Source organism: Melospiza georgiana, chromosome 13, assembly GCF_028018845.1.
Source record: "Melospiza georgiana isolate bMelGeo1 chromosome 13, bMelGeo1.pri, whole genome shotgun sequence".
Lineage (NCBI taxonomy): Eukaryota > Metazoa > Chordata > Aves > Passeriformes > Passerellidae > Melospiza > Melospiza georgiana.
The window spans coordinates 616773-633108 of NC_080442.1; the positions used below are offsets into that span (position 1 = coordinate 616773).

A 16336-nucleotide genomic window follows, 5' to 3' on the forward strand; every position below is an offset into this window, starting at 1 on the left:
CTATATACACAGGAAGCCACAGGACACAGAGAACTACAATCCCTCCATTAAAAATATAATTTTACTGAGACTAATGCTTTTATCAATTAGAAAAAAATAGAAATGGGACAATCAGAATGCTTCCTGTTTAGCTCAGGACACGTGCAAACCCAGTAAAAATCAGATTTGCACGGTCATACAGATCCCACTGTGAAAGTATCCAAAGTAAACAAGGCTGGCAGAGCTCCATGTACTGACTTGAACTTTACAATAATCTGTCAACATCAAAACTGAAGCAGGAGATAAGACAGCCACAAAGAAAGTGCATTTGTGTTCTGCTTTCAGAGCAAGATGCCAACCTGATGGCGTGGATGCAAGGTAACTTGGCATTGATATTATCTCTGTTGTGTGAATACATCCTGCCTATCAATCTCCTTGAAACTCTGATACAGAAACTACTGCAACAAAAGGACTTTAATCTTGAGATGAAAGTATCTGAACTGCAGACTTGAGTAAACCTCCAGAGACATGAGCAGTTTTCCCTCACCTGACATCCATATGCTCTCAGAGTCTATGCAGGTATCACTGGAGACAGTGGATTAATTGTTACTTGGTAAGTCTCGACCAGGGAATATCTCACAACTGCTATTTATCAGTGTCATGTAATAATCTGGTTGAACATAACTTCTTTTTTTATAAGATAACTGAGTAACATTAAATATAGTTAAAAGGTGATATTTTTTAGCATTAAGACAAAATTGTGAGCACAATAAACACCAAAAGCAAAGATTTAATATACTTGCTACAACATGAAATTGCTCAACTCCTGAATGAATTTATTTGCGTACACCTGCCCTTACATGGAAAATGCAATGTTTATCAAAGGATGCTACAAACTTTTACAATGTATCAACCAGTGCATTACTGTTGTCCCAGTAAGCCTAGACACACTAGTTATGTGTCCAAGAAGACCTCTTGCAGACACAGATTTACCACCACTGCCGGGAGGGAAAACACCCCAACCTTTCAAACACTTCTTGAAAGATAAATTAGTGCTGGTGTCATGTGCCTAACGACTTTAGAAATGCATGTTTCATCTACAAGAATGACACAGGTAGCATAAAACTTCTCATATTTCTGCCCAAGAAATGGTATTGTGGCTAGAATACCTGTGTAGCTCCCAGGTTCTATTGAGCATGACCAGAGTTCCCATCAGTAACAATCAAGATTCACCCACAAAGAACTGCAATGAACTCATTTCGTACTGCTAGCTGAGACAGTCTTGACATACTGAAGCAGAATCTAAATTCACAACTTCAACTGAAAAAAGTCTGGTATCTTACCAGTCAGTTCAGCTTTTGTGGCTTAGGCTTAAAACCTCCTGGCCAACAAAGTGCCACCCATAGAACTGCAGTTCTGCATCCTGAATGATGCACTGAAGGACACCAAAGCTGAAGCTCACTCTGGTGAGGTAAAGGAGTGAGCTTGTGTAAGGGAAATGAACAAAAATAAGCATCTCTGTATTTGTGAAAGCCAAGTTAATAATGATTGTTAATATCCAAACAAGTTTTCATGACAACAAAGAAATGCACTTGACCATTTACAGCAAAACAGATTTATACAATAAGAACAAGTAACTTATGGCCTTGTCTACCTGCAAATGAATTCCTTCAGCAGGTATACACAATATACTGTTCAGTCATAAAAATATATATATTATCTCTTTCCTTTAACATTTAGGTATATAAATATTTTACTGAAGAACATGCATCATTTAGATAAACAGCTGCAAGAACATCCTCTGAAAACATAGGGTTCTTTGCCATTTAGCAGTACAAAATGATTACATAAAACAGCAAGTAAAGTCAAGACAAACCAATACAGCAGTAAGCAGTTCATGGTGTGCTAATCCAAAGCACCTTTTGCAACAGATTATATAATACATACACACAGAGAATGCACTGTAATGGAGCACAAACAGCATCCTTCCATCTGGGCATTCTTCAGTCTTGTTTGGACTCCAAACTTACTGTTCACTTTTCTGCTCTTTTTTTCCATTCAGCTCTTGGTCAACTCTGCTCAGCAAAGAAAGCAGTAAGATTAAACTATGTTAACATAGTTTGACAGCTTATATTATTAAGAAAAAAATATTAACCTTAACAGGAAAACACAAAGCTTTTATATGGGAAAAGTTTTAGTAAATAAATAATAAATTAAGGTTTTTATTTAATGTAGTCATGATGTTTGGGTTCTTTTCAATATCTATTTTCTTACCACCCCCTAAAAATTTATTAAAATTGTTAGCAAACCATTTAAGTAACTACAGCACTTGAGAGGAAGCATTTGAAAAGTGCAAGTCAAGTTTGACTACAGAAGAAAAAAGCATGGCCTGTGCTCATAATAACAAATGCAAACAGAAATACAGTACAGATAACATGACAATACTGGCAAGCACTACCACTCTGATGAATTCATAAGCACTGAATTAATTACCTTCTTGGCTTAATTACTCTAACATTAAAGGTAACAGCACTAGTTGAATTAACAAAAGTGAAGAGGCTCCTTAACTGCAATAATTTTTCTGTTACGTTCTAAGACTCTTGCAATTACCCTGGAAAAATTCACCATCATGCTGATAAAAGTGGGTTTGATTTTGTACCTTATTTTTTATTATCTGCCTTGGGACCAGCAAACAAAATGCTGCTTTGCAGAAGCCAGGGGATGATTGGATTGGAACCCTGCACAAATTGTACTTTTCCTCTTTACAGTAAGAACAAGCTACAGTCTTGATAACATCTTCTGGCAAATAAGTTGTGCATGGAGGTAAATTAATTTTAAAACCAACAGCAGTTCTAAAGTGAGAGATTACCTCTAACAATGTCTAACATACCTGTCCAGTCTCTCAAACTATAACCAGCCAGTTTTTCAAAATGATAGAAACAGTGAAAGCTCCTCTGGGCCACAAACCCATAAAAAGGAGCTGCCTTCTACCTGATTGAAGGTTCAGTGTCCACTTCTGCTTGTGATCTCTATATCTAATTTTCACTGAAGAACATATTACTTTTTACAAAAGTGATGGTAGTATAGGTGAAGTTATCAACAGGGACACAAAAAAGTGCTTGTTCTACTGTAGATTTTTTACATTATCACTTCATTGGGGTAATTCCTGAAGAATGTTCAACACATGACTAGATTTACATGTGAGCTTTCAGAAATAATTTAAATTCCTTTTACTTCAATCCCAGTGTTCCTCTACCCAATTTAGACAATAAGCCTTCCTTAATAGTTAGGCACACAAAGGAAAAGTAATTAAAAAAACTCTAAAGTTAGTAGCAAAATCTTTCAGTCAATTTGTTAGTGAGTGAAAAAATAACATATACATTCAAAAAATTCATCAGCTGTGGAATAGCTTGAATAGTTAGCAGGAGACTGGAAATTAACAAAGTATTTATTAGGAAGGAACACAGGCACTGCAAATACAAACAGCACTAAAATACTAATTTAGATTGCATCTATGCAAGTTAATAACTAAAAAGGTAGCAAATACCAAAAATACAAGATTCAGTATTAGAACTTCTTACAGAGTTACATCTCTGCTAATGCATAGCTACAGCTTAGTACTAAGTACAGCTCATCTCCAGAGATCAATTCCTGTTAGAAACAATGACATTTGCTTTAACGGGTTCACACAGAAGCACTACTTTTGCCTCTTCAAGTTGAGAACCCATGTATCTCCTTAAAAGTGAGCATCTCACATAAAAGTGTAATAGAAACTATTTACAAATAGCTGTCTGAACACCCAGGCTGAGTTCTTGCAGATTCCATACTGCCTGCAAGTACAGTATAGTTGCTGTCATGCAGAAACACTTGGGCACTAGTGCATGTTTATATTTACAAATGCTTATTCCTTTATGCAAGCCAATCAACTGGGAGTTAGTTGCAGTGCAAATTGTCTTATATAGATGCAACCCTAATCAAAAGATGAATATACCTTTTCTGTTTCTTTCTAAACTTTTCTTCTTCATACCTTGGTGAGGAAAAGTTTTATTTCAGTAAATGTAACATATAAAAGCCAAAATCAACAGAAGCTGCAAACCAGTTTTAGTGTCAATGGTCTGCAGAAACTTAATTTTGAAACTGATATAATTAAGAAAAAAACAGTGTACCTCCAACTTTTATTAGCATTAAACAAAACCCATTAAGATTTACTTACTACAACATACAAATGAATTCAATACAACCTCTTGTTAGCATTCATCAATAAAATTTAAAGCCATGACAGTTTGAAGCCAGATATAATCCTCCACAGAAATCTGAGAATTAACTCTTTAAGTTAACCATGTCTAGACTTTGCAGAACAGTTAAAGGTTCATCAATACAGAGAGAAATCTTTTAAAACTCAGAAAGACAGTCTGAATATTCATAAGACACCCATAAAACCCCAGACAAAAAATTCTATAGACAGCACAAGGCTGCCTCAGCTTTGTCACATGTTTCACTCCCACCCCATGAAAACTGTTTTTCTGTCTTACAGAGAGTTAAATTGTGGAGCTGACAGCAGCTGGATGTCTACTGAAACAAGCAGCCATCTGCAGGGGGCACGAGGCTTTGCCCAGCACGGCTGTGCCCTCAGTGCCACCTTCCCCCAGTTTGTGTCACCTATTACAATGCAGACAACACAGGGTTTGTGTGTCACACCCTCCAGCAGGCTGTCATCAGGATTGTTAGTGTTTTCATCTGGTTTTCTTAAGACCCAAGTTTATGGTTTCTACTTTATTACTGCATTCACAAATGCTTTTGACAAAAGGATCATCATCTTGTTTGACAGCAGAATTGTGCTGATGTTAAAATGGCTAATTTTTATCTGGATGGGAGGGAAAAAACTTGCACCGATGCTGTCTTCATTTCTTTACCAAAGTAGTTTAGAACTGTAGTGAGTAGGGATTCAGCATTTTCCCATCACTGCTTTTCTTTCAAATGAAAACCCAATCCAAGTGATATTTCAGCACTTAACTTGTTCCACATTTTAATTAAAACACTTTAGAAGACTTATTTATAACTTCAGCATCAACATGCCCACAATTTCTCACTCACAAGCCAGTTTAATATACCCACCAAGGTGCAGAACAACTGGAATGAGACCTTTTCTAGAAGGCTTAATTTACACACAACTCAGTAATTGCACAAAGCTCACTGTGAAAATGACTATACATGAACATTTTGGCTGTCCATGCTACTCCATTCCAAACTGCCTTTAGCAATGAGGTCTAGCATGGACACTCCTCCTAGACAGAGCAGTAATCTCAGTTAAGTCACTATGTGCCAAGTGTTACATTCAAACCAAACACTGATTACAACACCCTAAAGCATGATCAGTGTAGAAGATGTTGGAATAATGAAACGTACTGTTTTATGCACTCTGGGATGCCAACGTATTCCATGGGGATGAGTTCAGCTAGTTCTGCCAGGGTAAAGACATACCTAATTTTTTGGCTGAATTTTGAGCTGTGGAAGAACAAATGCAGGGCACAGTTACAACTCCACACATTTTTCATTAGGTCAATATTAAAACAGTCTTTTAAGTTCAAAGCAAACAGTGGTCAGAATTATTTATAGAAAAGCTCCCAGAGCATTACCTAATAAAAGGTTTTGTGATGGCCAGGAGAGTTCTGATGAACCAGGAAGGATGAACTATGATCAAGGATTTCAGGTTTTTCCTTAACCTGAAGGATTTAAACAAGGGATAATTACTGGAACAAAAAGGCAGCATGACCAGGGGTTTTGGAATATGTAAGAAGTATGTTTTTAGAAGCACAGTTGTCACATAAACACAGTATTCTGACATCCCATTATTAGAAGTCAACCTCCATCAGAGGAAAAAATACCATACAACTGTAAAATAAAAACTAAAGATTCAGTATCAATTTGACAAGGAAGTAACATCCCAAGGAGAAGCTCCTCTGAATATCTTTGCAGACCTAATGATAAAGTAGTTCACAAAGGACTTCTCCTACAAATCACATGTAATACAGTAAGTTGTAAGGATATTCTACAGGATAACAATATTCAGTATTCTAAGAGTACTATTTTCACTAAAAAAAACACCCTGAGAACAACAGACACAAAAAGCATACACAAAACCCCCAAGCAACAAAAAAATCCACCACACAACACTACCAGGCATGTTCGTAGCATCATCCCACATTGCCTAGCTTAGGAAAAGGTTTTAGGAAAAGGTTTTCAATACACCAATTTCCTTCATCAAATCTTAACCAGAAGAAGCAGTTTTTCCTAAATATGTCTATCTCTGAGCATGTGAATATTGTAAGAAAATATTGCAGAGTTTCTTACCTTCTATCAATTTGCTGGTAACATTTCCTAAGCCAGCCTAAACTTGGCATTTTTCTCCGTGTTGTTGCACCATTCAGGTAAACTATCATATAGTTCTCTGCTACTAACAGCTCTAAAGTGCCAATTACATACCTGGAGAGACAAGCAAAGAAAATTTCAATATCCACAATCTTCATCTGAAAGTAATTCCTAGTAGTGCTCAAATATATTAAAAATAATAAAAACCCAGAAAGGCAGAGGATGACTTACTTAAATAGATTGTCCATTAGGTATCTGTAGTTAGGCTGGCTGCTCTCAGGCATGAAGCAAACAGCAAACACAACAATGGCATTTAACCCATCACCATAATAACCTAAAAAGACATAAGCAGCAGTAGTGACAAAGGTGACAATACACTGACTACATTTACACAATCTTAAGCTTTTTCATTATTTACCTTGAAGAGATGTACACACATCCACATGGACATATTCATACAGTTACAGAAAACATCAAGGTCTCTTTTTCAAGTTTGTCTACTTCTAAGGCAACAGCTGAAGCTGATGTTACTCAAACACTGTATCTATAACCAACATTTCAGTGTACAACCTCAGTAGATTTAATAGTATCTTATGTTCTTAAAGTTTAATCAACTTTTCTTCCAACCTAAACTTCACAGACTGTTGGGAAGAGCCATGAATTTATTTCTGCTTTACTAGACAGATAGTTAATGTTTTCAATAGTCTAGAAACCAAAAATATAGGTAGCAGTGACACTGTAGGATAGAGTAAATATATCTCATTACATAGGTGCATTTCAGTACATGTGACCATGAGTACATTTTGGAACTTTAGTTTAATAGAGAAAAAAATATTTTATCAACCATGTCTTAACACTGCAACAAATTAATTACTACAAGTCTTCATGGCCAAAGCTCTTCCTGTGCCCCTCCAACTCAGATAAAGGAGTAGTTGCTCAGCAGTTCCCCAGAGCACACCAGCGATCCTTACCACCATGACTGATAACTTTTTTGTACGGTTCAATTGCCTTCATGTCCACCCTGTGGTCCTGCTCTCCGATCCGAAACATTCGCCAGCGGCGACCGTCATCCTTCTCCTCTGCCACAGTGTACTCAGCCAGGGAGCCCTTCCTAATGACATCAGTAGTTTTTGGTTTTGGAAGATCATCTGCCAAAATGAGAACATGTTGAAGACCCATTATGAATACCATGCATAGTGACAATCAGCTACAACACAAGTTAACCACTTTGCTATCTAATCTATTTTGGTATTCTTCAGCCAGTCAGACACACCCACTGACATCATGGATATTTGAATTAACACACTCAGGTTTGCAGTTATCTGTTGCTGCAATTTTCTCTATTACAACTATGTGAAAAATTTCCGTTCATGGAGAAGCCTAATTAATTGTAGGCTTTCAGAACACAGACCCCAATGAATTTCACCAAAATAAACAAAGTGGTTAACTCCAATGAGAATTACAGAGGTTGATCACAGATTTACATGAAGCATGATTCAAAACATTGAGGTACCTTGCAAGCAGACATGCAGACAAATCTATTGGAAATTAAATCTAATTCACATGTGCAATCAAAATAGATGAAATTTTTGCTGACAGGAATCTGTAAGACAATTTGCTCCAATGAAATTATGATTCTTGACTTTGTTGCATGGACCTTACCCAAAGCGAGAAAAACCTACTGCAAGTTAGTTGTCTGTTCCCGAAACAAAGCTGTTAATTGAAACTATCCTTCCAGGAAAATGAAGGCAGCAGCATTAAAGGAAGAAAAGACAGAAACCCTTTTCAGCCACTTTTAAAAACAAGACACAAACATCCGGAATATTTCCTTTGCATCACTGCAAAAACAACCATAAACACCAATTCTTCTTTAAAACAGTGAAAATCCTTTTAGAAATTTAAACACATAGTCTCTGTTAAGAAAACTTCCACTGCAATATGCCTTTAGCTATTTACAAACCAAAACCACCTCCTTATTTTAAAGAGTGTTTATTTCTCCACAGGTAGTGTTTCAAACATAACAGTGAACAGAGAACTTCAGGAATTTAAATTATTTTATTTTCAGGATGAGAAAATAATAATTGAGTTTACATGTTTACTTATTAGAGACATTCCTAAACCATGAAGTTTACAGATGTTAGAGACTCCAACAGTTTGCCCAACACAACTGCTCTTGGCTTCCATAAAGAGGGCCTTAAGACATCATTAAACTCAAAGTTTAAAATTTGTGCTTTAACTCCTACACAAAACACTTATCTGAAAAAAAAAAAACTGTTAGAATCTCCAGGTTTTGCCTAATATATATAACACCTATTAATGTCTTAAAACTGAGATCATTACCAGTGTGGCTATAGCTACTTTAAATTCCTATGAAGTAATTTCAGAATTTCCAGACATAAAATAGAGACTCTTTTACTGCCTCTAGTCAGTCTGGAAATATGCATATTCTAAGGCTACTGAGATTTTGTCATTGTCACCACAGGAAGATTTGAGTTCAGGTGTTACTTAGTATTTTTAAAAATACTATTCAGTCCTCCTTAAATTGAAATTCATCAATTTCTGAGTAGTTAATCTATATCCCTTTTGTTTGGCTCTTTACATTTAAAACTCATTTCTAACACATGTAAAATACCTTGGGTACTTTTTTCTGTTGGATGGTTCTTAAAAACTTACTGCAATAGAGGATTTTCCATAACCTCAGGTCTTACAGATGCATATGTAGATGATCTTCACCTAAGTTTACCTGCAGTTACAGCTAGTACCTGCTTCCCTGTTTATTGACCAGATGAGGTCTGATTTTGCTCTTTAAAAAGTCACTGCATCTATTTTCAATCTCTAATATAATCACTACCTTTGTATTTCTCTTCTTGTACTACTGAGTCATAGCTATTTCTTACTAGAGAAACAGTCAACCTGCACACAAGAAAATATTTTAGAGCATCAGACAAAAGAACCAAAATACTTACCTTCCCATTCAAATTCATTGCTATTTTCTGAAGGAGTATCTAAATCATCCAAATCAATCTCTCCACTTTCATCCAAGTCATCAGAAAAAACAGATTCCTCACTGGGATCCAAATTTAAGCTAATATCTGGAGCCATTAGTTTCTTCCTCAATTTGGTTCCATTACCCTCTGTATCTAAAGAAAGCAAATTATTTTTTTTTTTATTATTTTTATTGCTAAAGCAACTTTAAACAAGCATATTACCAAGACAGAAAAGCACAGTTCTTTCTCATAATGCATTATAAATTGATGCCCATAATTTAAACAAGCTATCTTTGGAGTAAGACTTTAATAGGGGATGGAAAGAAGAGCAGGTAAAAGTTCTCAAATTACCCATTGCACACACACACAGTCTGAGCAGGGTGGCAGACACTACTCCCCCTGCCTGCTGCATCCAGGTGTCCCAGGAGCTGCTCCAGATATTACACAGAATCCATCTCACAAATAATACAACAGATTCATGTCCCTAGCACTTGCTCTTGTTAGGCTTCAGTGACATCATAACTATCTTTGATAAAATGGAAAATTATATACCAGCTGAAAAAAAAAAGACTGACAGACAACAGTGAGGACATAAAATTAAAGAATCTGTTCTGTGAATACACAGAATGCTTTGAGGTACAAGGCAAATATTGGCATGATTTAGACAGGAGTTGAAAGCAAGGAATAAAATCAGATTACCAATCCAGCACTGGAGATGCTGCAAGTAAAGCAGAGAGACAAAATCCAAACAAATTTTACATGCAAAAACCTCCAAAACTCCAATCAATGAAACAAAAACAAAAAAAACCCCAAAAACAAACAAGCAAACAAAAACAAATAAAAAACCCCAAAAAAAACAAGACAAAAAAAAAAAAAAAACCAACCAACCAACCAAAAAAAAAAAAAAAAAAAAAAACCCAAAAAACCCAAAAGAAGCAATAAAATCCCCCCACACCAAGGAGCTTTAAAGCAACCTTTTAAGGAGGAAGCAGTCAGCTGGACTGGAGTGGAATGTTCTTACCAGCTTCATTTTCTGTTCCAGCTGCAGCCAATGCATCAGACTCAACAGGATCATCCTCTGGCAGGGGCCTGGGACACCAAGCAATTATTGTTACAAACCTGCTTTGACTTTTTTTCAATGCCATATATTAAGACTTACACATTACTACCCACTGTAAAGTCAGTACTGAATTAACTTTACTTATAGCCTAAATGCAAGATTTCAGTAAACAAACACCAGGGCAGCAGAAAATTCCTTTACAGCATTCAAGTGACCGTCCCATCCTGTGACAAATACCAAAACACTGACTACTACCAGTGTGGCATCCTTAAGAAAACTTGTCATATTCTTGCTTGACAAAATTTGATGTGAAATAAAGTACAGAAGTAGTTTAATCATAGAAAGCATCTAAAGCTAACTTTTTTGTAGGCCCAAGCATCAGTAGCAGCATTAACTTTTAAAGCCTTTCCTCAGTATTTTACTTAATGAAATATTTGGGTCATGAGGCACTGGGAGTAATATGCAAACAATGTAGTTGCAAAATATTTTCACAGGAAATAAACAAAGCCAAGCTTACAAATCTTCATTTAAAAACACTGGAAATGTCAATAGTGGCAACCCTGAAGAAATATGCCACAAAACCTTTTCAAAACTGCTCTATTAATGGAAATCACTGCAAGATTATTACTGAATATTAGTTCACCAGGAAGACCAAGAGGTAGCTTATTGCTGATGTTATGTGTTTGATCCAAATTACTTTAAAAAAGAATTCAAAACCTTGGAAAATCTTCATCTTGCCACTCTTCCTTAAACTCAACCCCTTCCATTCTCCAGCTAACTTCAATTGCTAACAGAGACTCCTGATCAGGCAGAACCTCTGGTCTTCAGCACAACGGGCTAAAGAGGAGCTGCAGGAACATAACAGAAGGTGTTAGCTCAATACTGTGCTAATTCTCATACTTCCAACACATTCTTTAAATTATCATCAAGTTGAGGTATTATGCAGAATAAAAAATAAACACCACAGGGAAAAGTTTTTTATTTGTTTCCATTTTACCTTTTTCTTCCCCCCATACAAAACTGCTTGTGGGAATGGTTTATCATACAACAATTTAGGTTGGAAGGGATTTAATGCAGTCGAGGAGGATCAACCCCTCAGTTAAAATTAAGGCCTTGAGCAACCTGTTCTATCATTTATGATTACACCAGTTCACTCAGATTACACAAAATGGAAGAAACCAGATGTATCTCTAGATTCTATAGGAGATAAATAATAAGTGTATATTTTGAGAAAAAGTCCAGATGGTCAGATCTCAACTACAAGCCATTTAAAAAGAAAAAAAAAACACAAACAACCCAAACACTTTAAAGATAACTATTTAAGAGTGTTTTTGGAGAACTCACCCTATGACGTGCAAGTATAGCTGTCGTTTTTCAGGCTCACCCATCACCAGCAACGAGGAATCCCCAGTTATAGAACATGGCAGACCATTCTGCTGACATAGAAGTCCAAACCTGAAGCTCTTGGCTGTGTTGGCGCTAAAGATTGGCAAAAACAGGTAAAATTATCAATTAAGGTATTAAGAAAACCAACATCCATCAAAATAAGAAACCATGGTATTTTGCAAAGAACCAATCAACACAGAACAGCAGTAAGTACAAAGTTTGAATGCAACCACTACTGCTTATTAACCCAGAGACTGTGGCAGTGTTCACAGGGGTCACAGGATGAGGGAAGAGACAGAGATCTGACTCCATGTTTCAGAAGTTGATTTATTATTTTATTATATATATTATATTAAAACTATACTAAAAGAATAGGAGAAAGGATTTCATCAGAAGGCTAGCTAAGAATAGAAAAAGAAAGAATAACAAAGGTTTGTGTCTGGGACAGAGTCTGAGCCAGCTGACTGTGACTGGCCATTAATTAAAAACAACCACTTGAGACCAATCACAGATGCACCTGTTGCATTCCACAGCAGCAAACCACTGTTTACATTTTGTTCCTGAGGCCTCTTGGCTTTTCAGGAGAAAAAATCCTAAAGAAAGGACTTTTCATAAAATGTGTCTGTGACAAGAGATATAATTTTTTTTTACATGGGTGAAAACCAAATTACACTTACTGTTCTGTAGGAACAGCTTTCCTTTCATGACAAATCCAATTTTTCATCTCCTGACCTGATTTTAAAATGTCCTGCAATGCTTAAAGCTACGCTATGCAAGTTGATTAATAAAGAAAAATTAAGTAATCTATTTGTAAAACTGCAGTGCTACAAATTAAACAATAATGATCTGAAGTTAAGCCTGTTTTACTGACATTTCCCTGCTCCCCTCACCCAGAAAATTTAAATAATATTTCTAGAAGGTAGGAACCTAGTTCCTCTTCAGGGCCAGACTCCCCCTGTCTGAGACATTCAGCACCTGCACCTCTCAGCTGTTTTCTTGAGCAGCTCTCCCTGTTTGTCCTGCCTCTCACCAAGCTGATGATGTTCTCAGCATACAAGGTGTGGATACTCCTGGCCACAAACCTGCTGGCTGCAACAGTGGGTTTGAAATACTTGCTCAGAGGGAAGGTCACATTTGGATCAGCAGTAACAGTGAATGTGTGCAGAGCTCTCTGTGCATTTGTTTCAGGACACTGGGATGAAGCCCAAGGAGTTTCCCCAGGGCCCTCAGCAGTCAGGAGAAGGCAGTGGTTACCAGCAGCATGGAATGAACCAGCTGGTGCAAACAGGCAGGTGACTATAAACCTGAAAGAAAACCTTAACTCACGACTTCAGTCTTAAAGGACAAAAAATTGGCAGTCAGCACACCCAAATATCACCCTCCCCAAGCCTGTCACTGTGCTGGTGGCTGTAAGATGCTCCCCTTGACCTGCACTGCGTTCCCTATCCAGTTCTCAGACACCTGAAAGCAGGGGTTTGCTCCAAGACTTGAACAGTTTTCTTCCCACACTTTTGAAGAATCCCCAACACCAAGTAACACCTGTTAATTCCAAATGGACAGCCTTTCAGTGCAGAAGCATTTCTACCTGCACTTCAGCACCCTGGGATAAGCCTGTTGTACTAAGAGGAGTTTAAAAGCTCCTGGTGCTGTTATCTAAACTTATGGAACACTCCTCACACCACTTGCAGAATTCTCATCAGCAGCTTCCCATTGAGGTACACTACAAAGCAATCATTTGCTAAGTACCACACAGAACACCTGAAAGCAAATTACAAGGCAAGCTTGGAGTTCAACTTCAGATAAGACTGAATTTAGGTTTTCAGCATCCTACTTACAACCCAGACTAAGTAGCTGGTTTGGATGTCTTGACTTTAAGTCTCACCAATAAAAGCACTATTACTTGTCAACTAGAAGAATGAGAAATTAGGAAGGAAGGGCAACCTTTTCAAGAAAGTTAGGCAAGTGATGACTTCAAAGTTATTTCACATCAACAAATCTAAATGCTTACTAGCAGGCAAAAAAAATCTACTTCTGCTTATGCAAACTAAAGCTGAGTTTAGAATACTCCTTCTACTCCTGCTGTGGCATTGCCAACATGTTTTTAAAATGCCAAAGCCTTTTTAACTCAGCTGTAAATCTAAAATCTAAAAATGTAACTTGAAAAAACATAAATTTTAATAATGCAAGTATTTATCAGTCATGTAGAAAAAAAGCAAATAATTTCTACCTGACCCTAGCACACTTCATGGCCAGCTCAAAAACATTTGGTTTCTAAGAACAGCAAGCCTGATCTTATCTTCCACTGCTCATTACTTTCTATTTTACATGAAGAAATGGAAGATGGAGAGTTATCTAAAGGTCAGAAACTTCAACACATCAAACAATATCTGAATGTAGGGTTGCCAGGAGGTTCTGCTCTCTTACTGGAGCCACTGGACTTTAGCACACTTCAATGCCTTTTATATTTGAAAGTATCTCAACAGGCAAGTTATGGTATTACAAAAAAGGAACACATCACTCAAACCCACTGCTCTTTCACTACAGCTAATGAACACATTTCCATTCCAGAACAGCAGGTCGAACCTACTTAAGTTTGCATCTGAAGAATGTCACTGCTTGCACCAGAGGTCAAACATCACTGTTTTCATCCTTTTTTCTTAGAAAATAGGTAGTTTTCAGAGTTCTCTCATTAATACCAAGCTGCCTTAGCTGGTTGGTTCTGGAATATCAAGTACAGCAATGTTAAGAAGCCTGTTAAAAATTACCATTTATAAAAATTTACAGTAGAGCTAAACGGAGACTTGGGTCTCTCCCAAATACCCAAAAAACAGGGTGGCAGCAGAGGTGGGACAGAAGGACAACAGAAAGCATGAGATCATTTTATTAATGAAGTTAAAGGCTGCTTGCAAAAATTGTTATTTAGGTTTTCACCTTTGAGTTCTCAAGCAAATGCACAAATAACTACAAGCCAGACATTTCCAAGGTCACATCTGCCTGTCCAATACCAGTACCTATATTCAGTACTTGATCAGCAACCTCACATCTAAAATAGAATGAATACAAAGTTTAACTTTGCAGGACAATTTCAATGTCATGCATTTTTACTAAAAATTTACATTTTTACATTTTTTCAATGTACCTAATAGGCAAAGAACAGAAAACTGTTCCACCTCAAAATGTCAAAATCAACTTCAAATCAAGGTTAGCCTACATTCTACCCCCCACATTTCACCTTTATTGTGTCAACAGGAACATTAACTGAGTGTCAAGATAATTCCAGGTTTCACAGACTATTAATTCCAGGTTTAAGGCATTAAAGAGGTGTTTTTAAGAGTAATTTTCACATTTGATTTTTAAGCAAGCCTCAAGCATAGAACAGACACACCTTTGGTACACAAACCCAAAGGATGCAGCTCGCTGCAATTTCTAAATTTCAATGGTCTTTAGAACGTGGCCAGATTGGCCATAAATCCAAGACAAGTTTCTCAAACCTGAAGATGGCCCTCCAGACTTTACAACGTGAAAGTTTGCAAAACGGGACCAGGCAAGAACTATAGTTAATAACAGATCAATTGTCTCCTTTCCTCTCTCCCTCAGCATCAAAGCACAGAAAAGTCAGACAGCTAAAAGAGAAAACTTCTGTAAACTCTTGCTTTTCTCCTGAGGATACTACTTTTAACTCCACATGCAGAGCAACACAAGGGTCTGTCTGTATTTATACACCACTCAAACCTATTTAAAGGTAAACACTAACTTCTAAGAACTTACACCCTGCCCAGATATTCCTTTGTTGGACTTAAACACGCATACAAGTCAACCAGAAATAATCAACCACTATTTAGCGTATTGCATTAGCAGCAGGAAATCAGGAGGAACCAAGACAAAAGCACTGGAAAGCAACGCTGACTTCCGTGGCAGGCTCCGTACTGCTACGCCTGCAGCGGAACAGCCGCGCTGAGCGGAATCCTGCGGGGCGGAGCAGGGCAAGGCATTTTCCCCTCGCAGATTTACGCGTTCACAGCCCTTCCCCGTGCAGGGGGAGCGGCGGGCGCGGCCGAGCGGGGCCGAGGAGCTGCCCGGCCGCGGGGTGTCCGCTCAGCGCCGCCGCCCCGGCCAGGCCACAGTGCTGAATCCGCCGCCCCCAGCGCACCTGCGGTCGGGCCGCGGCCCCACCTCGCCCCACCTCGCCCCGCGCCCGCCCCGCGCGGCCCGGCCCCGGCCCCGGCCCCGGCCCCGGCTCCGCGGCTCCCGGCCCGGCGCTCCCGCCCCTGCGCGGCCGTACCTGGCGGGAGCGGCGGCGGGGCCGGGCCGCGCTCGGGGCCGCGCTGCGCTGCGCGCCCGCGCTCACCCGGAACCGCATCCGCCGCCCGAGTCACGTGACAGCCCGGGCCGCGCGCTGTTCGGACACTCGTGCGCATGCGTGAGCAGCGAGGGCGGCGCTCGCGCCGCCGTGAGGGCTGGCGGGGGTGCGGCGACGCAGAGCGACCGCCGTGAGGGCGGGACCGGAGGGACGCCGAGAGAGGCTCCTCGCCGCCGTAACACTTACCCGGCGTGC

At 38.6% G+C, this 16336-nt stretch overlaps 1 protein-coding gene across 3 annotated transcripts; it reads right to left on the reverse strand.

Annotated features, from left to right (window-relative positions):
* Positions 1-789: 789 nt before the first annotated feature.
* On the reverse strand, positions 790-16124 carry BNIP2 (BCL2 interacting protein 2). Of its 3 annotated transcripts, XM_058033138.1 has the most exons (12): positions 16064-16124; positions 11740-11874; positions 11113-11243; positions 10357-10424; positions 9315-9488; positions 7320-7496; positions 6580-6682; positions 6331-6462; positions 5616-5702; positions 5386-5484; positions 3971-4006; positions 790-2054 (listed from the first exon to the last, which is right to left on the reverse strand). In XM_058033138.1, the coding sequence occupies exons 3-12, from the start codon at positions 11160-11162 to the stop codon at positions 2006-2008; spliced, it is 975 nt and encodes a 324-aa protein (XP_057889121.1). In that variant the 5' UTR covers positions 11163-11243; positions 11740-11874; positions 16064-16124; the 3' UTR covers positions 790-2005. The 3 variants fall into 3 exon arrangements, with proteins under 3 accessions (XP_057889121.1, XP_057889122.1, XP_057889123.1); XM_058033139.1 differs by lacking the exon at positions 3971-4006; XM_058033140.1 differs by lacking the exons at positions 3971-4006; positions 5386-5484.
* Positions 16125-16336: the final 212 nt, after the last annotated feature.

What these genes read in the sequence shown, in the direction of transcription:
- BNIP2 (XM_058033138.1), bottom strand. Translation starts at nt 11,162, where the DNA reads ATGGAAGGGGTTGAGTTTAAGGAAGAGTGGCAAGATGAAGATTTTCCA. An exon ending in TGGAACAGAAAATGAAGCTG is followed by an intron (nt 9,489 to 10,356) that starts GTAAGAACATTC and finishes TGCTTTCTTTAG; the next exon opens with ATACAGAGGGTAATGGAACC. An exon ending in TACCAGCAAATTGATAGAAG is followed by an intron (nt 5,703 to 6,330) that starts GTAAGAAACTCT and finishes TAAATCCTTCAG; the next exon opens with GTTAAGGAAAAACCTGAAAT.